Raw genomic sequence first — 25,091 nt, 5'->3', positions numbered from 1 at the left:
TTTTCATCCATCTCTGTTTATCAAGTCACCAGACTAACGTCACCTACTGGAGCTGGTTGAACACTATAGTTTGCCTGTCTCTACCCATAACAAGTCCAGGTAGCGGACTAGTGCTCGCTAACTATACTCGAGGCCATTGTGGGGATGTAATCATTAGTGACTCGTCTGCAGCCTAGATTGCTTTGGGTTAAATACCGATCTTTGAGAATTGAGTCTTTTGCGTTTATCCAATGAATCGATTAGTTATTAAAATAATCTACAAATTAATTGATTATGAAAATTGTCGTTAGTTGCAGTCCTAGTTGTAGCTCATTACTTGGGTCAGTATCAATCTGTGAAAGAAGAAATTAGCTGTTGGCTTAATGTTGAAATGAACATCTAAGAGACACGGATAAAAGTATGTACATTTACTCCACAAGTATGTACATTTTGATCACTGAACAAATGTCTCATGGTAATTCATCACAGAATCTGGAATTTAATGTCAAGCTAACTAAGAAAAATTGATTCTAAGTATGATTTTTATTTTTTTGAGCTATTATAGTCAGTGATTGCCATTTCAAAGCCTAATATTAGCTATCAGCTGTTATCAGAGCCAAGCTCTGCTGATACCGATTGATAAAATATCCTATTGGTGCCATTTAATCAGACTAATTGTCTATCACTACATTTTATTGCTATACATGTTTGAGGTTGAGCTCACTATCTTATAGTTCACATTTTACCTGTCCCAAGAATCCTCTCAAAATGAGTATCTATACCAAAACTGCAAATATATTTATCTGTAATACTTGACAAGAATGAGTGGGTGATTTATCCATAATGGATCTTTCAAAAAGCAGAGTGTGTTTTAGGTCTTACCTTCCTATTTAGAGGAGAAAAGCTTCTACTATTATACAATATCATATTTTATTTTTGACTATGACCTAAGAACATAGCAGCCATGATTTATTTTTTCACCTTTTAGCCAACTTGACATAATGCCAATGAATTTCAGACTAAAACATTTCTAATTTAGTCTCTTCTTACTGATATCAAATGTCAAAACAGGGATAAAGCAGGGTCAAGGTTTAAGAAATAGGTTTAACACATAGAGGAACAGTAACTTTCAGTTGATCACATTGAGAATGAACTCACTTGGAGATATATGGTTATCACTGGACAGGAAAGGCAGTAAAAACTGAAAGCTGTCAGACAAATGAGGTAAAACTGTTTTTCTCTGAAATGTTGTCAAGCAGAAGAGTAAAGCTGCACAAAGTAGAAATACTCAAATGTATGCACTTGAGTTAAAATACATGGGTATGATTCCATCTGTGATCCCTGAAACTTGGAGACATGTGGTCCCATCATGTCTCCGTGTCCACTGTGGGACTTTGAATTGGAAACAGCTCACCACAAGACTCGGTGTCTATGGCTAGAAATAAGGCAGGAAGCAGGATGTCAGCCATTTTGATGGCTGATGAATCACCACACAACAGCGTGTTGCAAGTTAACCTCGGGCTAGGCCTGGCAGGACTTCTTGGTGAGTCACCACACTGCTGAGTAAAGTGGGTTCTCCCTTTACTATCTGCACTGATCTGTACTGTACATGTGCATGGAAGTTTACAGAAAAGCTGTGACATATTCCTCAAAAACAAGTAGAGCCTTACAAACACCTACTCATCCACCCACTCAGACCCCAGGTTAAACACACACCCTCATCTGTACTCAGACTGTCAATCAACCGTAGTTCCTTAGACTGTATATCTCCATGGTAACATATCCACACAAAAACACTTCCTGTTGTGACTACATTATGCAGTGTGCAGAGAGAGATTTTGAGGCGGCTTCATCTTTCAGCCTCTACAGTCTGATTTACTCACTTCTCCATCATCTGATGGCCCATAATTGGTGCAGCTGTCACATTAAATAGAAATGAGCCGGTGTCCTGGTCAGATCACAAGATAGTGCAAAACACAAAACTGGACCATTGTTTGGAATCCAATCTGGGATATTTTCCCACCCCCACCCCCTCTTTACTCTGTACCTTTAGACATTCAACACTACAACAGTCCTGTAAACAGTAAACAGAAAATAGGTCAGTGACACAGAGGGGTTTTCAGCAGATCACTTTTAGAATACAAAAAGTAAGAACATCTATTCAGGCATTAAGAATGTTATGTACACACAAACACAATAAAAAGGTCAACAGAGTGATTTTAGGGTTTCTGTGGCCTTAAGAATTAATGTCATGTGGTGCGACTGATATATAATTTCCCTTTTCTACAGACGATCAAGTGATGTAGAAAATTTCCTTGGCTTTGTCATATAAAATGCTTTTAAATTAGTGTTTTTATTTTGCAGCTTATGATCTTATACTTTTGTTCTCAAAGTCACCTACTAAAATGTATAGTCATGTCTTTACTGTCTTCTAAATTACATTAAACTGATCTCAATTCAGTCATGTTGCAAAGTGAAACAAAAGTGAATAGATTTAGTCATTTCAAAGACTTTCTCCAAACTGTGATGGTGTCTAGATGGTCATACCTCATGCAATTTTCACCCTGAATAAGAATAATTACAAAGAATTAATGCTTAAAAATAATTTATGTGAGTACATATATGGGATTTTTTAACTAGAGGAAGGCAATTGAACAGAAAATGCAGGCGTCATGTTGAATTTAGAACTCTATGTCACCATAGCTCCAATGAATTGTGACATTGTGTGGAATAAATGACTTATCCGTTAATGTGGAAAGTCCTCCACAGATTAATCCATAATTTAATGTTAACTGCATCCCTGTCTGTTGTCAATACACTCCTTGATTTGTTGTTGTTTATGCTTGTCTGGTTTTATTTTCTTTCTACAGTCATAGTTTTCTTCGTCTTTTGGTTTTGTTTTTTGAGTGACAAGGTTATCAGAGTTAATGAAAATTAAAAACAAAAGCCTAAATGTACAAAATTCATGAATTACTCTTGACTGATTCATTTTCATCTTGTTGCATGAGTTACTTTGTTACTTCTTCTGATGTAACTGTCATCTTGTTATGTTGTTTTTTGTTACTTGTCTTTTTTTTGGTCTATTTGGGTCTTTTACATTTTTTTTACTTCTTGTTACATCATATTAATCATGTTATGTTTTTGTCCTGCTATGCTATTACACATTTTTGTCTTGTTGTGTCTTTTACACCAGTTACTCTTCTTCTATTTTAAATCAAAAAACAAATTCATACATAACACACTATTGTTATTTATTTTACTGACACATGGTGACACAGGAAGACCTGTGACCTATGTTGGAACCTGACCCTAAGTTTGGGTAAGGTTGGTGAAAAAGAATAAACTATCTGTGCACATCATGGGACCTTTACTGAATAGTGGTTTTGGAAATTCTATCTTATGTCATACTTTAATCTCACTATTTTTAGCTACACTATAGTATATTAAAGGCATTCTTCAAACTAAAAACCGATACTGAAGCTTAAGAAAACCTTGTTCATTCTTTGAAATACACTTGTAAATGTTAGTATAACTCTGCTGTGTACAAATTTTTCATTGGTTGGAAGTTAGATTTGTGCTGCATGTAAAAAAAAAAAAAAAAGAAAGAAAGAACATATGCACATATAATTATGTGGATGCCATGGAACATCTTTGTAAAGTTGTACATTAATGGATCCAATCCAGGGTTTGTTATACAATGTCCCTTTCACTACCAGAATGAAATCAAGTTGTGGCACAGCTAACAGCCTTCATCATTCCCTCCTGAATCAGTTTGTTCGTGGTGCTTGACGCTGTGTTTTTCAGGATCAGGTCTGAGCAGCAACTTGATCTATGACGCACCAGCATGACAAGTTTACTGAGCCTAGATATGAGAGAACCTGTCGATACACCTCTTCATGCCTTTCACACCTCTCCCTTTTCTTTCCCTTGGCTTTCCTCTTTCTTTCTTTCATTGTTATTTACCGGATCCTATTTATTTGTCTTTGTTTGTACCTTTACATAAAGATTTCTCACAACCCAGATTGGATTTCTGTTAATCATCGGGGCTATCACAGGGTTTATATTCAAGTGGTGAATACAGCTATAAAGTTACCATCAAACATGCATTTAAGCAGGGTGTGTATGAAGAATAAAGTCAGATTAAATCTAACTTCCACGTGTGTTTTAACACTCAGTATAAGAAGAAGCATGAGAATAAAAACAAAAACACTATCAAATAAGAATACAACAAACATAATAAAAAAAATATTTGCATGTAATCCATTCATTGGAACTTTTGACATCTACAGGAGTATAAACAGAAGGTATTTTTGTATATTTTGCAGGGAAAATGTAGTCATTAGGGATGTGGCAACATATTGGCTGGACATCGGTATCAGCTAATATTTGCTGATATCAGCTAACATTGATATCGGCATTTGTGATGGCATATCTGTTGTGTTAACGTTTCATAAATTTTTTTTATGTTTGCATCTGTGTTCATTCAGAGATAATGTTATGAAAGACTGGACTGAAAGACTAACTAGTTTTATATTTATATTGAAGATGTCTTTGTAGGGGGATAAATAACTACAAAAACAAGATCAACAAAGCAGCAAAGGAGTAGCATCGGTATCAGCCAAGAATTTTACAATCAGTGCATATGTAGTACTCATAAAACTTACAACACTTGCTTTGACTCAACAACAAGTGCTTTCAAGGTTAAAGGTCAACATTTTGGTTGAAGCAATGAAGTATTTGTCTTATGACTGTGGATGCTATAGACCCTTTTCACACCTTCTGTATTTTTGACCAGAAATACGCAACTGTCGCGGAATTCTTCTTCCTCACCTAACAAGGCACTAGCGAAGAACAATAGTTTTTTTAGCGTTCCAGGTTGCTCTTGTTATAACCAAAAACAAACTGTATTTGTTTCCATTCTTTTCCTGTGGACAGTGAGGTTAGGCGGAAAATGGATTCAGGTGATCTGGTGGGATGAGGGACCAAAATTTGTGATTAAAAAGGGTAGTATGTGTAATTCCTTCCTAGCACAGGCACACATAAGTGGCTTTCTTGTAATGGGTTGATTCGAGGCTTGTCCTCTAAATGATGGAAAAATTCCTCGTGGAAAAATTTGTACCCTTTATTGATTTTGTTCTTTTTGGTTACAGAGTTTTCTTCAATGAACTTTGCCACATCAGCAAATGTAATATTTGGCAAATTGGTCAGGCAGGTTGTATACACTGTCTTATCCATTTTATTTCACTGTGTGGACGTTTGGCAGGAAGTCCTTTTCTACAACGATTACGTGTTTCCAGCAAGTGTGAAAAAGGTCAATTCTGTTAATATAAACCAATCAAACTGTTTCACAAATAAAAGATGCGACATCTTAGCTCTGGTGAATTAATAAGAAGAAAATTACAATACGTGAATACTGAATGCATTGTTGCGGATGAGATTTACTCCTTATGTACTGAAATTTACTATCAAATGACAAGATATTTTTAATCCAAGTTTGGTTGGTGTCATAAAAATATGGAAGTTCAGTACCCAGTCCCATTACTGTGTTACATTTTTATTTTAAAACAGGTATAGAGTATATGTAACTCCAAGTACTGACCTTGTCTTTTGTTTTCTGACTTTGCAACACAGGTTAAGATTCCTCCTCCCCTACCTTTTCTTACCCCTTCGCCCTGACCTTTGACCCCACTCCTCCCTTCAACCATGGCGCACCGGTCTCAGAGTTCATCGATTGGTGAAAATCCTCTTGATCCAAACTACCTACCCCCTCACTACCGCGAAGAGTACCGTCTAGCTATCGATGCCTTGATAGAAAATGACATCCAGGTAACAGCGCAGCTCTCTGCTCTCTGTGTAATACCAGAACCAAGCGGATTTTCCCCTACTTAAAACATTCCCATATCACTCTTTGTCATTCCAGGGTTATTTCGAGTTCCTCCAGACTGCAGATGTTGTCAGTTTCCTAGCACGGACAGAAATTGAACATATTAAGTCCATGGTCCAGGGGCCTAGTCACACCTCTAGTGTCCCTGAGCTAACTTACCAAGATGGAGGCCAAGAACTTGAGGGATCCTCTGACACCTACTGGCCAATGCAGTCGGACCTGGCTGCCCCAGGCCTGGACCTGGGCTGGCCTCTACCACAGCACAGCTTCATTGGGCCCACAGAGGTTACTACTCTGGTCAACCCCTCAGATCCAGACATGCCAAGCATCAAGGAGCAGGCCAGGAGGCTCATCAAGAACGCACACCAAGTAGGTTAAAAAAAGATGCCACCAGTGGCAAACACATCTATGATGTAATGACAACCAGCTCATTATTTCCTATTAATATCCGCAACTTATCAGTGTGAACTGTAAAAGCAAGTGCTGTCGCTTCATAAAAAGTGATAAACAGCTGTCAGTGTGTTGTGTGTGGGGATTGTATGATACAATTGCCACCTCAGTCTTACTTTTTTTTAATCACCTTTACCAACACTGTTCCAGATAAATTCCTCCTTGGCTTGCGTTTTGCAAAAATTTTATCATAATAATAAACTGTAAATGTCAAATGTTAGAAGGTAGTCAAATGAGTTTTGTAGAGTTGTTACCTGCTCTTCATTTCTGTCTGCTGTTGTGCAGTAAATAGATCATTAATATCAAGACCAACAAATGTTTTTAACACTTGACAATAAGACAACATTAAATAGCATTAGTTACTGCAGATAAAAGCAATTAAAAGATAATAAACATTAACTACAATTAACAGAGGATGTTTATGTTAATGAAGGTAGTATATGCATCGTTATCTCATGCTTATGTCTGAATCTGTTAAATGTTATATTTCTTAAAGGTTTACATATTAAAGCATCAACTAACAGTGATAAATACTTTATAAAGATGATAATGCAAAATTCACAGCCTATTATTTAATGAGAGGAAAACTAGTGTTTATTAAGGTTAAAGGGATATATTCCTGTACTTCCTTGTACATCTTCTGCCATATTATTGTATAATTGGAAACACTCCATGGAGCTTTACTTGTTCCTTTATCTAAATGTATTTGCTCCTAAACTTATAGACAATAAAATCTGTTGATATTGTGTACAGTCCTTCTCCTAGGAATGTAATGTTCTATGTTTTATCTTTTACTCTTGATAAACACACTGCACATCTGCCATTACAAAGGTCCCAATGACTTATGTAAATGTCTAGTGTAAGTTAAAGCAACTGCAGTTATCCAAGTGTGTCATTGCTAATAAATATTAGTAAAACATAGGGCCGGATCTACGAAGGGTTAGCGTATATAAAAACATGTGCAAAGTCATTGCACACACAAAAAAATGTCCAAACTCATTTACTATCAGTGTACACTAAGGGTTGCGTCTTTCAAAGGTGCAAAATAGCGCATCTGCATCCAGTTAGTAAGTTTGCCACAATGAATATGCAATATGGGGCATTTACACACAACTGAGTGTGTGCTTGGAGGAGAAAATGTAAATATATTAATTTAGCACATGCAAAGTGATTTATCAAACCCGAAAGCAATTTTGCTCATAGAAACTGCATCTATATTTAACATGTCTCAAAGGGAGGTGTAAATGGTTTGTATGTGTAATTACGCACACATGGCTGCAGTTATTGTCACAAGAGGGAGACATCGATACAATGTAATAAGACGCAAAAAACGCATTTTCACCCTCGTGAACATTTTTAGAATGAATGAGTAAACACTCATTAAAACCTATCACCCATCCTTGTGGCGCTTTTATTTCCATATTTGTTTGTGGTGTTTCACACATTCATTTGACAGCCCCAAACACGCCAGGTTGGACTGCATTAACTTTGGATGTCATGAAAAGTCGACATTCTTTTTCCCCTTGATTCACCACATCAGACAGCCGTAGCCATCGGTGGGACAGCCATTAATATCGCTTATCAGATTTTTTTCCTTCTAATTCACAACATCAGACATGGACGGCCATTAATTTTGCTGATTTTTTTCTGATTCACTACATCAGACGGCTGTCGGTGGGACGGCCGTTCTGGACTTTCACAGAATGTCCTACTGGTCAGTCCGCCCCTGACTGTTGCCATTAGTGCTGGCATATCCCAAAGCAGTTTTTCCAGTGTACTGTCTCCATGACAACAACCAGTAGTGCACGCAAAATCCTCATTTGAATAGGGGGGTCTCCAACACGTTTGCACCTGTTATCATTTGAACAGGCAATCTTAGTAAATCACCCACAAACCGTGGGTCAACCCCACATGCAAAATTCTAGATTGTACACGCAAATTGGGATCTTAGTAGATACACCCCTAAAAGTATATTTTACTTAACAGACTTTGTCTTACTTGTATTTGTTTCTCCAGGTTGTTGCTGTGGTGATGGACATGTTCACAGATGTTGACATCTTTTCTGACCTCTTGGACGCTGCAGCGCGTCACGTCCCTGTCTACATTCTACTGGATGAGCAGGACGCCCATCACTTTGTCTCTATGGTCATCAACTGCAAGGTCAACTTGGACTTAGTTCCAGTGAGTTTGCCATTTTATTCTGTTTTCTTCAATAAAGTAACAAATTAAAAGCAATTTGTAGCGTACATTTATATTTTTTCTGATATTAGAAATAAAATAATTAGATATATAAATAAAAACAAAGTGCGACAGAGAAAGAGGAGAGATCAGTAAAGAAACTTTGCTTTAACGCTATCCTGTTTAAATGTTGTTTTTACAGATGATGCGTGTCAGGACCGTGGCAGGAATAACCTATTATTCCCGTACAGGAAAATCATTTAAAGGACAGGTGAAAGATCGGTTTCTACTTGCAGACTGCAGAGCTGTACTCAGTGGCAACTACAGGTTAGAGATCTCATTGTATTACATAGAGGACTCAGATAACATTTAACTTACTGCAGTGGTGGATAGAACCAATTTTAACCAAGTGCTGTATTTGAGAACAAATTTGAAGTAATTTACTAAAGTATTTCTATTTTATGCAACTTGGTCCTTCAACTACATCTCACAGACAAATACTGTACTTCTGATTACATTCATGTGATCACAGTAGTTACTACATGCTTTAAAAAATTATCATGTAATTGAATAAAACAGTGGTACAAACTTATTGCAGTTATTCACCCCAAGGATTCTTAACATAAAGGTGGTTTCATTGACTATTTATGGCACTGTATTCCTTTATCTGGCTGTATTTTACCTATATGTAGCATATACAGTAATTAAAATAAGCCCAACTATTACCAGAAATGTGAATCTATAAGTAATTATTATCCACTGTGCTTTAAATTATGTTTGATGTTAGTACTTATGAACATTTACTTATGTAAAGTTTTAAGTACAGGACTTTTACTTAAGCTGTGGTTAATGCCCTCAACTATGGTCCTTGTATTTTCTTGTAGTTTCATGTGGTCCTATGAGAAGATCCACCGCTGTATTGCTCATCTCTTCCTTGGGGAGCTTGTCACCACCTTTGATGAAGAGTTTCGCATTCTCTTCGCTCAGTCTGAGCCTCTTAATATTGACCCATCTGAAGCATCATATGCAATGTCTGACACTAGCAGTACCAGCAGTTACTTGAGTGGCCAGTTTGGTTTGAAGAGGACCCAATCTTTGCGGAACCCCTTAAGCTACCGCAGGCAGCCTGAACTCCCTTCTGCCTTCCCCTATGGAGACTCCGCACTACCCTTCCGAAGGAATGACCCATTTCGTCACACTGTTGAACCTGGGGCTGGGATAACAATCGGGAAGTATTCACAGCAGCAATTTCGCAGGCAGCAAACATACCTGGAGCAGGGAAGATCCATTGTGTCCAGACAGATGGAGCTGAGTTCCAGTTCTTTCAAGAGGCACAGCTATGCAGAGGGTACACAAGAAAACTACACATCCTCCAGGCAATTCATGAAGCACAGAATCATGAACAATCTGGATGAGACCGACTTCCACAGGTTGGTTCTTTAACAGCTAGCTTGTTTCATTAAATATATGTGTAAAGAGACCAAATCCTGCCCCTTCCACTGTGCCTCATGGGAAAAAATATGAATGGAAGTCAAATGTGAGGGATTTTAGATCCTGTTTGAATGCCATCATTTACAGATATGCTGTTTCTCAGATATTTTTTTAGTTAATAAAGTTGTAAGTTTGTTTTAAGGATCGTGAAAGTGCGTAAGTGAGCGTAAGTGTGAAAGGGTTAAGTGAAGTGCATCTCTCATCTTATGTAGTGCTCATCACTGATACCAATAAGACTGTCACCTTGACACATAACACCTCATTCTTTGAAAAAGAATGAAAGAAAGTTTAAATTTCTGATGATTCTGTTTTAGATGTGTCAGTTGATCTATCATTATATATACAATGCAATATCCCAGGAGTGGTTTGATTGAATATCTTTGCATGAACATTCACCTAAGGATGAAATGAAAACACTTTATGCCAAAGGTTAAGGTCACTGTGAAGTCAAGAAATACACTAGTTTTAACCATTAGTAATTGAGACAACTGTATGAACAGATTTTGATCCAAGGACAGTTTGCACATCTGGTTGAACAAAAAGTTGTTTCAGTGAAACAGGACATAACAGTTTTACAACATATCACAAATTTCTAAACCTGATAGACATCATATGTGTAATTAATGGCATGATTCAAACAGGATCAGAGAGTTATTTGTCTCCTGCCCTTTTCTACTGGACTTCCGAGATAAGGTCCCAAGGTGGATTAGAAAGGGAAGAATCAGACCCTTATACAAATGTATTATAAGCCTAATACCACTCTGTGTTCTTTACAGGGAGCAGACCATGTCTAGCCAATACTACACTGAAGGCCCTGGTCCAGGTTCTGGCCATGGTCACTATGACAGACTTCGGGGTCGTCCTCCACAACTCGCCATTGATCAGTATTCAGACTCAAGCTACCGTTCAGATTTGGAGCCTCCCTCTGGTGGGAACTTTGGCCATGAGTACTTTTCATCTGATGATTTGAGAGGACCAGATGGGCAACTGGGACCTCCGGTGGCTGGAAGGTATGGAGGAGGTTCATCCAGTAAGAGGCCAACCATAGGTCAAGCATATGCTTGTCAAAGTTCGCCCACACATCCCCATGCACCTGAGAAGAAACAGTACCCAAAACAACCTGATCAAGAGAACGATCAAGATGAAAATGCAAAACAAGGTCTCAGGAGTTGGAGAATCCATTCCTACCTGAGCACGTATGAGGATGGAGGAGAAGAGGGCCTGAATCAACCACTGGGGCCTGATGCTTTTGAAGACCCTGCACCACCTCAACCTCCAGCTGAAAATTCAGCTCCCCGCTTTGGCTTAAAGGAGTTGCCAAATCTTCCCTCCAAGCCCAAAATAGATATCCCTAGACCACGCTTTGGAAAACCCATCTTACCAGAAAGCACCAGTAAAGCCTCTGGCACCACTACAGCTAAAGATTTGCTTCCCTCTGTCAGTGAAATGAAACCATTTGTACTAGAAAAAGAGAGAGAGCAACAGCTAGAACCAGGTGCAACAAAGGAGGTGGGAGGGGATGTGGAAGTGAAAGAGGCTCCTGAGCTTTTGCTGTCTAAACATGAATCATTCCGTACACGTATCAATCCACTCCTTCAGCGTAGCTCTCGTCTTCGCTCCTCACTTATATTTTCATCCTCCAAGGCAGAGATGCACAGTGGAAGCCTGGGCCTAAAGCCTGCTACAGAGCAAGATGAGGAATTAGACTCAATACGCACCTCCTCGATTGTGGCTCAGATCTTAGAGAAGAGAAGGTCAATGTCTCGTGAGCCTTTTGACTGGAGAAAGAAAGCTGAAGAAAAGGAAATGGAGAAAGACAAAGATGAAAAAGAGAAACAGGAGAAAGAAAAGGAGAAAGAGCGGCAACAAGAGGAAAAGAAGATTAAATTAGAGGTTGAGATTAAAACAAAAGAAGAACAAAAGAAAAGTAATGAAGATTTGACAACCACACTGACTGGTGGGACCTCTGATGTTACAATGGATTCTCTACAACCCCAGCAAACACCATCTTTGAACATGAATGATCCGGCAAGTCGACTGCAATACTTCCAAGACTTGGCTGCAAAGAGAAAAGCCTCAAAAATGGGGACAGAGTCATCACTAAAAGCCCCGGAGCCTGTTGAAAAAAAAGCCAGATCTCTCTGACAAACCTCCTACTAATACTACGTCATTGAAGATCCCATCTGTTTCTGTTACTAAACCAGAGCCTGAACCAAAGAAGCTAGATATCTCTGCAAAACTAGCAGAGCTCACTCGCAGACCTTCAATGAGTTCCTCAAAACCACCTCCAATTCCCATCAAGCCATCTGCAAGTTTCCTAAAGCCTTCTGAGACGACTCAAACTCAAAAAGAAGAGAATGCCCCGGAAAGTCACAAGAAAGACATTTTCAGGTCATTAAAGCCTCTTCCTTCTCCAAAAATTTTTAAGAGGGATCCGCTCAAACTGAAAGGACTGAATCCTCGTCGTATCTCTTGTGGTGAGGAGATTCTGGCGACAGATGCTACCGACGCAGAGAAAAGTGAGATGAAAAAGAATCGTTCTCATAGTTCGTCAACTCTGCCACGTGATGAGTCTAAGGAAAAAATGATGGGATCCACTACATCCATCAATACACTTGGTGAGGGAAAGAGTGATAAAACACTCGACTTCCTCAAAAAACAGACTCAGAGGCTGAAGGGATTCCTAGGACCTAAGGATAAGGAGAAGAAATCTTCAGGAGATGACAGAACCATGAGCGCAGTACCAGAGGTCACAGATTCAAGCAAAAAGCAGAGTTCATCAGCTAAAGACACAGATTCAACCATTCCTGACCAGACCACAAGCAATCACAAAGTCTCAACTGGCCTATCTGGTCCATCTCGATACCAGACGCCTGGCAGCTCTGTTCTGTTCAGCAGCAACCTACGAGATGACACCAAAGTGATTCTAGAGCAGATTTCAGCAAACAGCCAAAAGAACCGACAGGAACGAGAGGAATCGGGTGGAGACAAAGATAGTGACACAGTGGAGAAGGTGGAGAAACAGGGCTCCTTGAAACGGAATCGTTTTCTGCGAGCACCACAGGGCACCACCCAGGAGAGGGAGGGACTACTGAAGAGGATAGAGAGCTTGAGGAAGGAGAAGAAGGTCTACAGCCGCTTTGAGGTAGTCTATCACTCCAAGGATGATATTTGCAACGTAGAGGGGAAGGAGATATAAACAAGTGTAAACAACTGGAGTTATAAAGCCAAGTACTAGGGTTTAAAAGGTCCAGTGTGTAAGATTAAAGGGGATTTAGTGTATAATCACGTGACAGTAAGAATCATTGTGGTTTCGTTACCTCACAAGGGTTGCCAAAGTTTTTCATACCCAAATGACAAATTCAGTGTCTACCTAGTTGTAATCTGTAACTTCACCACTAGATGTCACCAATCATTACACACTGAACCTTTAAATTGTAATTGCATGGGAAAGGGAGACATTTAAATTACATATATTCTTAAGCTGATCAAATGTAGCATGTTCAAAGTAAATGTTTAACTCGTAGTAAAATGTGAGAGCTACTTCTGTGCCACTTTACTGTTTTTGACTGATGATGAAAATCTGCTAAATGCACAAAAAACTGTGTTTTGTTTAGGTAAATTTTTAATTATACTTTTTTAGACAAAGTAACATTCTGATATTTTTCCAGTGGCAAATGAATGTTTTACACTGTCTGATCCTTGCAATTTCAAACTGTGAAAATAAATTTTGGTGGAGGAGCTAATGTTTATTGCTTTTTAAATAGAATAGACTTTGGTTTTCATTTTTCTAGTTCTGGCACTTTGAGTTGTCACTTAAATTTTTAGGACATTGATGTGACTAAAATATCAGAAGCAGGTTGCATTCACTAAAGAAAAGAAACTAGACATCTTATCTTCTTTCGAGAAAATAACTTGTAATCGTGGTGTGAGAATTTTTAAATCAGAGAAGGTTAAGCCAGGGAGATGAAGAAGTACTAAAATGTAATAAAATTAGGTGTTTCTTATTTGTCCAGTGTAATGTGAAATGGATGGAGGGTCACTGGTTACATTACATGCAGTCTATTGGAAAGTAAAAGGCTGATTTTTCCATAAAAGTATTGCAATAAAATATCAGAAACACTAAAATACAGTAATAGAAATTCTAAATATAATTAGTGTCTTTTCTTGAAGTAATGAAATAAGATGTCCTTTCGTGAATGCAGTTGGTGAATGAAAAGGGTAACAAAATATGGGTAGGAGGTCTCAGTCTCTTGCATTCACTATTATCCCTGTTGTTCTGTTAACAGATGGGGAATAGCCTGGGATAACGAAAGATGGAGGACCGACCTTTTATATGGAAACTATTTATGCAAGACGATCAAAAAGACTCATTGCCCGTATGTGCCAACGACAATATCAAAGTACCTCTGTGGCTCCACACTGCAGCCTCTCCTGGATTTTCACAATATGCAGTAAAACTTGAAAAGACTTCATATACAGTATAAACATGCTAAAAACAAACTAAAGTCAATGAGGATGGAATGTGCCTGTTTGTACTTTTACCTTTTATGGTAACTGAAAGAAAGAAGGGTGACTCTACTTGCATTCTGGCTGCATGGGTTAATGTTTTACCAAAAACAAAAAAAGGTAGGCTTGATTGAGTAGAAGTATGTGAGTATGTTTTGTACATGAGGGAAAAGACAGTAGATTCATGCCAGTCAAAAAAATGTGGAAACAGTAGATAACTGTATAACAGTGACAGTGACGTATGTCTGTGTAGCTGGGAGAGTGTCATGTTGTGTTCACTGTATGCCAATGGCTCACCAGAGATAGAAGCACTATTAACCCACACCCAAAGGCAAATATGAGAATACGAGTAGGAAAACAAGAATTAGAAGGAGAATAGATGAAGTTGAAATATTTACAAGTCTGTGAGAGGGACACAGGAGAATGACAAAGAGAATAAAGTAAGAAAACTAGTTTCAGTTATAGAAGAGGCAAGCGTGGAGGAATTTATTCAGGTGAGATTGTAATGTAGATTCCCTCTGTTAAGGGATGGAACTACTACTTTTGAAGATGTCAACAAAACAAATATCCAGACAGACAGCTTGAAGACAAGCAGGGTGAGTGGAGTACAGTACAGTAGTCTATAAGTCACTGTTTAGTACATTATATAATGTAAATAAGAAAAATTAAGCACTCACAGTTCCTTTGGATCACTGTCAACAACAGATGATTTTGATGTGACTAAAAAATGCCCCTTGTCTCTTTTCTAATGGACTTTTACAGTTAACACTTCTTCAGAAAAGTAAAGAATACATTTAGCAGCATCTTGACATTATGTTTATGTGTTTATGTTTACGCATTTGGCAGACGCTTTTTTCCAAAGCGACTTACAGGGGAAAACCAATTAAATCACTCAATCAATCAAATTTTATTTATATAGCGCCAGATCACAAAAAAGTTATCTCTTGACATTTTATATATAGAGTTGGTCAAAACCAGACTCTAAGTCAATTCTACAGAAACCCAACAGAATCCTCCTGGAGCAAACACTTGTGACTGGTGACAGTGGAAGGAAAAACTTCCCTTTAACAGCAGAAACCTGGAGCAGACCCAGACTCCTGGAGGATGGCCGTCTGCCTGGACCAGTTGGGGTTAAAGAGAGAGAGTAGAGAAGGGGAAAAAGAGAGAGCGATAGAGATAGGGACTGGGGGAGAGGGGGAGAAGGGGGGAGTAGGGGGAGACACATGGAGGCGGTTGAGGATAAGTGAGTGGTGATGATGAGGGCAGGGAAGAGGCCGGACCACCGCAGCAGGTCCAGAGATAATTGTGAAAGAATCTGTGGTTGTCCTGGGAAAAACCTTATTAGAATATTTAAAATGGAATGTTTGAAAGTGCTAGGACAGGAGGTGCTCTCGGAAGAGCTGGGTCTTCAGGAGCTTCTTGAAGATAGGCAGGGATGACTGTTCTTGTAGCACTTGGTAGAGCGTTCCACCAACGTGGAACGACCCATGAAAAGAGCCTGGATTGTCTTGTACAAGGTCTGGGGACCACCAGACTACGTTCCCCAGACAAGCGGAGTGGTCGTGGGGCGACATAAGCTTTTATTAGTGCACCTAAGTAGACAGGAGCAGACCCACTGAGAATTTTGTAGGCTAGGATTAAAGATTTGAATTTGATGCGGGCAGCTATGGGTAGCCAGTGTAACTCAATGAGTAAGGGGGTGACATGTGCCCTTTTAGGCTGATTGAAGACCAGACGCACTGCTGCATTCTGGACCATCTGTAGTGGTTTGACAACACAAGCTGGGAGGCCCGTTAGAAGAGCATTGCAGTAGTCAAGACGGGAGATAACCATAGTCTGCACCAGGAGCTGATTACTAATTTAACTTCAGAGACCTCCATTGTATGCAGGACTCTCAACTCCTGTTGTTGGCATGAAACTTTGGTAAGCCAAAGATACATATTGAAGGCCTGACAGATAAACATACAACATCACGTTGTGTTGAGTTTTTTTTCCTTGTACAATATAACTAAAGATATGAAACTATACCTTTACATACTGTCAGCGCTTTAGGGGTTATAAAATTTTCTATTAAGGACGACATTGTAGATATTTATATAAATAAAGGCTGGTTGACATTTTGAAGATTAGGTTAAGATCATCCTTATGCCATCAAAGTGCCTTGTGTTCATGTTGAGTTATTGTGATGAATATGTAGTTGTTTGTTAAAAACTAATTGGCATTACTTAGGGGTAAATCAGTTACACAGGGTCTGTGTCTTATGTAAAACCTCAGATAGTATTATATTGTATTTGAAAAACTGCAGAAGTCTTTATTAAATCTTTTATAAGACACACTGACTGTGGCTGTGGGAACATATAGACACTATGGTGTATGTCGTTATTTGTTCTATTGTTTTTGTTAAACAGATTTAGAGTTAAATCAGATAATGTTACAACACTGTAAAATATGAATACCTTCATATTATGTCAAATACACAATGTGAATATTAAGTATATAAAATTCATAGATAACCTCTCAAAATAAGTTATAGCCCACTGTAATGTGGTGTTTATAATTTTTGGGAGTTTCACAAAATTTTATAAAAGGAATTAATATTTATTTTTGTTTTTATTTGATCAAATAACAGATGTTCATTCATGTTCAAAGATGATGAAACACAGTCATGCCACAACATGTTTCAGTTTACAGTCACAATGACCTTGTAGTTCTTCCTACCTTACCCCCAGATGGTTGGTGTGTGACCAACAGATTGGCTGAAGGGCATCAGGACAGCAGATCAAACAGTTGGATCCAGTGTTTTCATGAAAATATTTCAGTTGCAAAAAGGGCTTTAACTTGTTTTGAACAGTTTAGTATACCATACAGAATACCACTGGTATTTATATCACATTTACTTGAAAAAATCCATTAAACACAATGTAAAATAATTCACAAAATCAAGCTAATGCCTCACAGAATAAATACTAGAACGTCAAACATCCACAAGAACAGCCAACATTTACAGTAATAAAGGTAGGTGCAAACATTTGACTTATCGTCAAATACCTTCTGAAATTGGTTGAAGTTAAAGTTTTCAAACTACTGATAAACACACAGTATTAGTCCTGTACCCCAGCTCTGCTTCCTTGCTTCACTTTGTCTAGCTCCTCTTCCAGAGACCACAGTTGAGCCAACTTCAGCTTCTCTAAAATCACACAATCACATTAGACAAGTTAGACATGGAAAACAAATACTGCATAAATACAGAGCATGGATTAAAATAAATGTTTTACTGAGTCATACAGAAAATGTATGAGAGGACCTACCAGCTGATAATAGCTGATTTTTCGTGTTTTCAGCACCCTCTATTTCAGCTGCGAGTCTTTGTGGAGTCTATTTAAAGGACATCAGGAATTAATAATGATAATACCACATCTTTTCACATTTGACCATAATTAAACAAACCCACAAAGACAGAGTGCAGACTCTTCTGCTGTTCTATCAGTTGATAAAGTTGGTTTTCAAACTTCATCCTGTAGAAACAAAGCCAAGTTGTTTCAATGTAAATCTATGTGTATTCTTGTTCGGCAAGGTTTCTTCATGTAATACTTCATGCTCATTAACATATACATACCGCAGCTTCCGGTGTTTGAGCTTAAATTCCTGGATTTCACACTTGCACTGTTCAAGCAATTCTTCACCTTTCTTGATCAGGTTTAACAGCCTGGGAAACACACATAACTTGGTACAAGCTGCACAAAAACATTTTTCAGTTCTTCTGAAACTGGAGGTCCACTTATTTTTTTAGATACATTAATTTCTCTAAGGTGTGACCATCCTTCCATTATGTTAAAACACGATATCCATCTTTGGTGCAAACATTCACTCAAACATAGAATGAACTAAATGGATTTTTGAGGCCAAAGTCCAAAGGTCAAGGTTAACACCTCCCAAGACACATTTTTAATATAACTGCCTTTTTTTGTAGAAGAAGTTTATAAACAGATAATGAGTTAAGGTTTCTTGGAAAATCTAGATCATCAATAAGAATTTATCTGTCTGTATTAGGACAGTGGAAGCATTTCAATATACTTACAGTTCTTGCTTCCTTGGTCATTATGATGATTGTTGGACAGCTTTTAAAATCTTGTAGTCAGTATTGTTGCTGCAGACCTTTGTAGCACATTACTAATTGTTACATTCTATATATTTACATTTTTAAAACAGTCGAGTTCATCTTTAGGTTATGTGCCTCAAGGAGTCATGTCTGATGGAATACAAAGCCCCTGTGTCTTGTACTGGATTAAATATAAAGATCATCTAAGGTGCAAGATAAAGGATTATTCCAAAATTGTAAAATGTCTATCAACATATAAACACTTACTGCAAGAAGATCTTGTTCGTAAAGAAGAGGATTAGGGCCACTGGAAAAAAAATTCAAATGAAGGTCCAATATTTTATTTTACTATTATTCTCAGAATTCTGACTTTAATCTCAGAATTCTGACTTTTTTTTTCCTCATAATAATAATAATTAAAAAAAAAAAAAAAAAAAAAAAAAAAAAAAAAATATATATATATATATATATATATATATATATATATATATATATATATATATATATATTTTTTTTTTTTTTTTTTTTTTTTTTTTTTATTTATTTATTTTTCCCCCCAGTGGTCCAAATCGTCCTCTGCTCTACACTACGGACAGTATTTCAACAATTGTTTGCAGGGTTCTACCATGATGACCTACTGCCACCTAGTGTATGACACAAAATTCTGACAACACATAACACACTCAGACAACTGAACTCTTGTAATAGTCCACCTCTGAGGTGGAGTTTTAGGTTTCCTTGTTCAGTCGGTTGAGCTCACCTTGCAGATTCCTGCTCAGACTCCTCGCACTGAAACTGCAGCTTCCTGAACAACTCTACAGGACAGTGTGATGGTTATAAACCTTTGTCTACTGTGTAAGTTTACATGTTAAACAGATGACAACATATGATGATCAGATTCAGACAAAACACCCCACCTCTGTATTGTATCAACACAAATGGCCTATTCCTTGTTTAGCTACAATTAATTTTCGGTCAGCTGCTTGGTAGTGTGCAAGTACCTTCTTTTTCTTTATGGATTCCTTCCAGTTGGTAATATTCACTTTGCACTGTAACAACAATGAAAATGTGTAATTATATCATGATGGACTCTTAATTAAAATACATTTGACTATATGTATATGTATAGAATGCTCGATGAAGGATAGTGAGCACAACTGTCTGCTGCCTGCTTTAAAGACATTTTTAACTTCTTCTATGTAACAGGTTCACAAATCTTTCACATATATTTCATATGAATTAATGTTACCTGTTGCTAGCTCCTTCTGCAAAGAGTCACTGACTGATTTAATCCTCTGAATGTCTTCCTCCAGGGCCTTTTTATCTTTAATAAGACACAGACAACAACTGTAATGTATTCTCACAGTAATAACAATGCCTTGTTTGCCTCATCATATTCTTCATAGTATTAACATAATAGCAGATCTGTATACATTCACAAACATTTGCAGATCACTGGTCATATCATGTCAGAGGTAAATTATTGCAGTTTCAAAAATGATCCAAGTGGGTGCTGCAGTCATGCTTTTTTCTGTGAGATGGAGACACTGATCCATGTACAGAGTCCCCATATAAGACTGTCAAAACTGTTGTTTTTGTTTGTTTGTTTTGTACTTAATTTCAAAATTGGGGTTTTAACACTAATACAGCTCTTTGGCCACTGGGGTAGCTGTGGCTGAGAGGGTAAAGTGGGTAATCAACAAACCAGAGGGTTGGTAGTTCAATTCTTGGCCAAGATACTGAACACCAAAACACAAAATTAAGTGCTTCGAGCACCAATTAAGTAGAAAGTAACGCATTCATGTGTGACAATTTCTGCTGTATGTGTTTAAGTTTGAGCTCGTTTGAGTGACTCCCTCCAGTTCACAGCTGTGATGAATCTAAATCTAGAGTAATCTAAAAGTCATCTGGATTTAAATCTGATCTGTCTTGGAAAAAAAGGAAAAAGATTTGACTCACACAGAAGTGAAAAGGTCAGATTTAACTTTTGCCTGCAGCATGTTTTACATGCAACCATAGTAAATGTTGTCCAATGAGAGACTGGTTGTGCTGATGATATGCTAATGAACATACATTACATGGCTGTTTTGACATTACTATTATAGGAATGAAATCAGCCAGTGTATTAACAAATAAGAGTGCCTATGTTAATGCAAAAGACATTTAGCTAATGTTATCTGTTACTAATAAAATGTAAGAAGTCTTGAATATCACCACTGTGAGTATAACAGTAAGGTAGATCCTTATCTGTTATGCTATCTGTAGTGTATCAGATGACACATGATAAATGGACTCCGATGTGATTATCTCCATTTTACAGAGAACAGCAACAACACTCTGTTAGACCCATTCTGATCCTTAAACTATTAATATGATAAATTCTATGTTAAAAAAGATAAATTAATTTGAAGTTTCATGCAAAGTAGAAGTCTAAGTGTAACTTGATAAAGTAGGCTATCAAATGTTAGCGAAGGCATATGTGTATCACTAAGTCTTAACTGCCTTCAAATAAAACATAATTATAGTACAGCAGTTGTTGCTATGAATCAGCTGTTGGTAATTACCATACAGTATGAAGACTTGTATATACTAAACAATACAATCATGACAATAAATATATGAACTTAACATTTGTTGAAAAATCACATCTAACATTATGTAGTTTAGCATCTTTTTCGTGTAGCAAATAAATGGTTTATTTTGTTATTTACCCACAGAAACGCATATTGACAAGGGTAGTCGAAGGGGGTAGACAAGAATAATAAAAAAAAAAAACAACACCCATCTTCCATCAATAAACTCACAAAGATGGATAAAAGGGAAAGAAATACATATTTTAACATTGCCTAATAATTTCTTAAATATAAATGTTCAGCTGCACTGACATTGGGAACTTCCTTTTCCACAGTGGCAATAGTAGATATGGTTATGTGATATACTCTTTCCACAATTTAAATTTTACAGCCACATAATTCAACATAGATCCGATGTGCCAAATTTAGTATGGTCAAATGCTTCAAATAAGGACTAAGAAAAAAACTACAATTAGTAATAAATGAAAACGTACTAAATGAACTAAAAGTTATTATTCACTTCCTGCTCAAGACACAATGCAAAGCCACATGCTGTGACACATTTTTGTTTTGTTTTTTTGTTTTTTACAAGACTTTGATGAAATATGTGATGACAGAGAACAGCACCCTCTGCTGATGGTAATATTCTCTCCACACTATCATGTCTTATTTTATGAAAATGTTTATATATATATATATATATATATATATATATATACACACACACACACACATACATACACATATGTGTGTGTGTGTGTGTGTGTGTGTGTGAAACCCTAATTAATAATACAGTATGTTTATGGAACTAGTAATTGTGTGTGTTTTATTGGACAACATTATTGCAATGACTTTAATTGTTTTGAATATCTTTCAGTCTACTTTATGCTTAGACGCTTCTGTCAGCCTGCCCCTGGGCAACTGTGGCAACAAACGTTTACCACCAACAGGGTGTGTCTGAGTAAATGAATAATGGATCCATTGTATGCGCTTTGAATATACATCAACAGAAAAATGTTGTATAATTCTTACCAACTGTTATTAAATACATTTCATAGCTGTTAGATAGGAAATATCTACATATTCCCAGCAATGTCCTGTAAAGTACTCCCACTTCTAATGACTGTAAACATTAATATTTACAATAAGTGTCAGAATGGGTCTCCTAGAGTGTTGCTGTTCTCTAAGAGCCGGAGATATTAATCATATCTCATTAATCTCCATTCATCATTTTCTGCAACCTCATTGCTGAGGCAACAGGTAAGGATGTACCTTACTGACGACAACTTGCTTCAATATTGAGAAACACTATGACCCATTTGCACAGCTGTCTCACTAACGGTCGTAATATTGCTAAATTTTGTGGATAATATATAACTTTACCTGATGTTATTTTGTTTACACACAATCTATCTAATAATCGCTATAAACTATACGTAAGCCGTTTAAGTGAAAAGTATAACACAATGCATGGTTATTAGCATATCGACAGCTCAACCGGGCTTCTCATTGGAGGACATCCACAAGGCTACATCAAACACAAAATCTCCCTTTGGACGCACTCTTACTCCACACACACAGTTTATCTTGTAAGGACTTCACATATGCATTTACTTGGTAATTCCTCATCTGATTTTGATGCACAAAAAAACAAAAAACAGACGGTGCAGTTTGGCGGAAACGGAAGTAAGAGTGACAAAGAGTATATCTAAGTTAAGACAGTTCCTGTATTTCCGCTAGGTCAATAGAAATCCTCAGTTCAGTCAGACTTACATATACGCTTAATGTCAGAAGATTAATATAGGGTTGACTCATTATCGCATGGTATAACGACTACATTACAGACCAGCCACGTGTTTACGAAAGATCGCACCACGATGACACGCATGCGCGAAACAAACGAAGTTCAAGACGAAGAAGGAAAGACATAACTTGAACTATCCCACATTATACTATACTGATGTAAAACCAGGGAAAATTTGTGTGAAGTTTCAACATTTTAGATAAACTACAACATGTTCAAAACCAAACTTATGTGACATTTAAATACTATAAAATTTACAACATATAAACTGTTAAATAAGTTACAATATGTTTTAAAGTGCAACAACTTTTCATCTTTATAATTTTAAATGTGGTTTAAGATTATTAATATATTCAAATGATATTGCAGACAGGATAAAATATAGAGTGAATTAAGAAATGTACCAATAAACAACTACCTACAGTCAAATGTGGTGCACTACCTTGTTGAAGCCTCTTTAGTTTCACCGTAAGTTGTTCAACTACAGGCTCACACATATCTCCACCTAAAAATATATAACATTGATGAATTAGGATAAGTACAGCTTGGAGTTTTATAGAAAGCTACATATGTTTCTCCTTTCATTAGGAAGTTTACCTCCTCTTAGTGGGGCAATGTTGAGCATTTCACCCATATCAAATCCTCCTACGTGATAAAAGACAAAAAAAAACAAAAAAACAAAAACCGACATGTTAAGATAGATGTTATCTTTTTATCTGTCCAACGACATGAAATCTAAACACACATCTGTGACACCCTGTAACCTTAACTTACATGCAATGTTAACCATAACTCGCGCTATCTTTCCTCATTTAGGGCTCGCTAATATCCAGAAATAAATTACAGTAAAATAGCTTCAGTTATCATTTCACTGTTAAATTGTAAATAGTTTGCTATTGTCTTCAGTCTACTTTAATACTGTCTTAGACATGTTGCTGAACTCTGAAAAAAACACTAACCATTATAAAAAACAACAAAACTAAGAACTGGATGCTAAATAGCTAGTTAGCTTAGTTTATTAGCCACATATAACACTTTTTACGGTGACTTCTCTGAAATATTTCCTAACAGGTGCTTACACTTGTTAATTAAGCATCTGACCTGCCAATTTGCTCATGTTTCTTCAGCCAAGGAAGCCTCTTTTAAACATATATTAGAGTAATATCAGTAACTTTGAACCTAGCCACTGCACCTGAGGATGTCCTGCACCTTTAATAGTGTGCGCCAAAAACCCAGTTACTTAAGTTATAAATGGTATTCACTGACGTCACACATCCGGGGCACCAGGTCAGTCTCCGCCATGTTGAGGAGCAAACAGGTGCAAAGTTGACTGCTTCCCTTTGGTATGTACATGTTCTGTGTTCAAACTGTGACCCGTGTCTGCTCCACTGCCCAGAAGGACAATGGTTAACACCTGTGCCATTCACGGGAGCAGGTCTTTTTGGACCCTGGACGTTTGGAGCATCAGACAGTTCACATCCGACCTGCATGTTTCGGACCAGACTTAGCACACTAATATACATATAAATACAAGAAATATGTAGATGTGTACAACAGAGATCATTTGTCATTGTCAGTTTTAGGAGGATTTAATGTGTCACTCTTTACATCATTTGTACATTTAAAAATAAAATTAAAGTGTTTTGTCTGAACCAATAGTGGCTTTTTTTTTTTTTTTTACCACTTCTGAACTAATTGATGTAAACATCATCATATTAATAATTATGGAAACGCACATTAGGTTTCTAACCAATTCTTTAGCCAGGATAAAGAGGAAAAACTTAGAGCCAACCAGACAAAAGGATTTGTTGTGATCATTTTGTACAAGGTACCGTATTTTTTAAATCCCTCTGAATAATATTGTACACTCTCTGTTGACAATGCCCCTTGTATGGTTAGGGTATATACGTGGTCAGATATTGGTCTGCAGATAAGCAGCAGATGCTGTTTGACCCTCAATATGGCGACCGGGGCGGGGCCCCAGGGATGACGTCAAATGAATACTATCTATAAATCTTTTTAAGAGCTAAGTGCCCCCACAACCATTCTGTGTTCCTTGCCTGAGTAAAATACAAGGCTACATGAAACTTTATCAACCATGTTTATTATTAGGGTTCTTATATG

General features: G+C 37.3%; 2 protein-coding genes and 2 non-coding genes across 4 annotated transcripts in view; 2 read left to right on the top strand and 2 right to left on the bottom strand.

The window, feature by feature from the left end:
* fam83hb (family with sequence similarity 83 member Hb) overlaps window positions 1-14,602 on the top strand; it is a 29,023-nt gene extending 14,421 nt beyond the window's left edge. The window contains 8 exon segments of the mRNA XM_030146723.1: window positions 5,611-5,805; window positions 5,900-6,232; window positions 8,330-8,494; window positions 8,694-8,818; window positions 9,376-9,921; window positions 10,759-12,106; window positions 12,108-13,127; window positions 14,272-14,602. Of these exon segments, the coding sequence (XP_030002583.1) occupies window positions 5,683-5,805; window positions 5,900-6,232; window positions 8,330-8,494; window positions 8,694-8,818; window positions 9,376-9,921; window positions 10,759-12,106; window positions 12,108-13,127; window positions 14,272-14,292 (3,681 nt within the window). The 5' untranslated portion in view covers window positions 5,611-5,682 and the 3' untranslated portion in view covers window positions 14,293-14,602.
* Window positions 14,603-16,878: 2,276 nt separating this feature from the next.
* Window positions 16,879-24,172, bottom strand: si:ch211-199g17.9 (synaptonemal complex central element protein 1). Its single transcript, XM_030146726.1, has 10 exons — window positions 24,069-24,172; window positions 23,565-23,612; window positions 23,410-23,472; window positions 19,840-19,914; window positions 19,592-19,639; window positions 19,351-19,405; window positions 18,108-18,197; window positions 17,943-18,006; window positions 17,800-17,866; window positions 16,879-17,678 (listed from the first exon to the last, which is right to left on the bottom strand). The coding sequence occupies exons 1-10, from the start codon at window positions 24,082-24,084 to the stop codon at window positions 17,593-17,595; spliced, it is 612 nt and encodes a 203-aa protein (XP_030002586.1). The 5' UTR covers window positions 24,085-24,172; the 3' UTR covers window positions 16,879-17,592.
* Window positions 20,815-20,946, top strand: LOC115428997 (U8 small nucleolar RNA). Its single transcript, XR_003936726.1, has one exon. It is a non-coding gene; the product is annotated as a U8 small nucleolar RNA (small nucleolar RNA).
* Window positions 22,314-22,446, bottom strand: LOC115428996 (U8 small nucleolar RNA). The gene has a single exon (XR_003936725.1). It is a non-coding gene; the product is annotated as a U8 small nucleolar RNA (small nucleolar RNA).
* Window positions 24,173-25,091: the final 919 nt, after the last annotated feature.

The sequence above is a fragment of the Sphaeramia orbicularis genome, chromosome 11 (assembly GCF_902148855.1).
Source record: "Sphaeramia orbicularis chromosome 11, fSphaOr1.1, whole genome shotgun sequence".
Classification (NCBI taxonomy): domain Eukaryota; kingdom Metazoa; phylum Chordata; class Actinopteri; order Kurtiformes; family Apogonidae; genus Sphaeramia; species Sphaeramia orbicularis.
This window is presented reverse-complemented; position numbering and strand designations above follow the sequence as displayed.

Excerpts from the sequence above, each read along its gene's own strand:
- si:ch211-199g17.9 (XM_030146726.1), bottom strand. Across the intron at positions 23,473-23,564 it reads CATTGCCCCACTAAGAGGAG|GTGGAGATATGTGTGAGCCT; the intron begins GTAAACTTCCTA and ends ATATATTTTTAG. Across the intron at positions 19,640-19,839 it reads GCAGAAGGAGCTAGCAACAG|TGCAAAGTGAATATTACCAA; the intron begins GTAACATTAATT and ends TTGTTGTTACAG.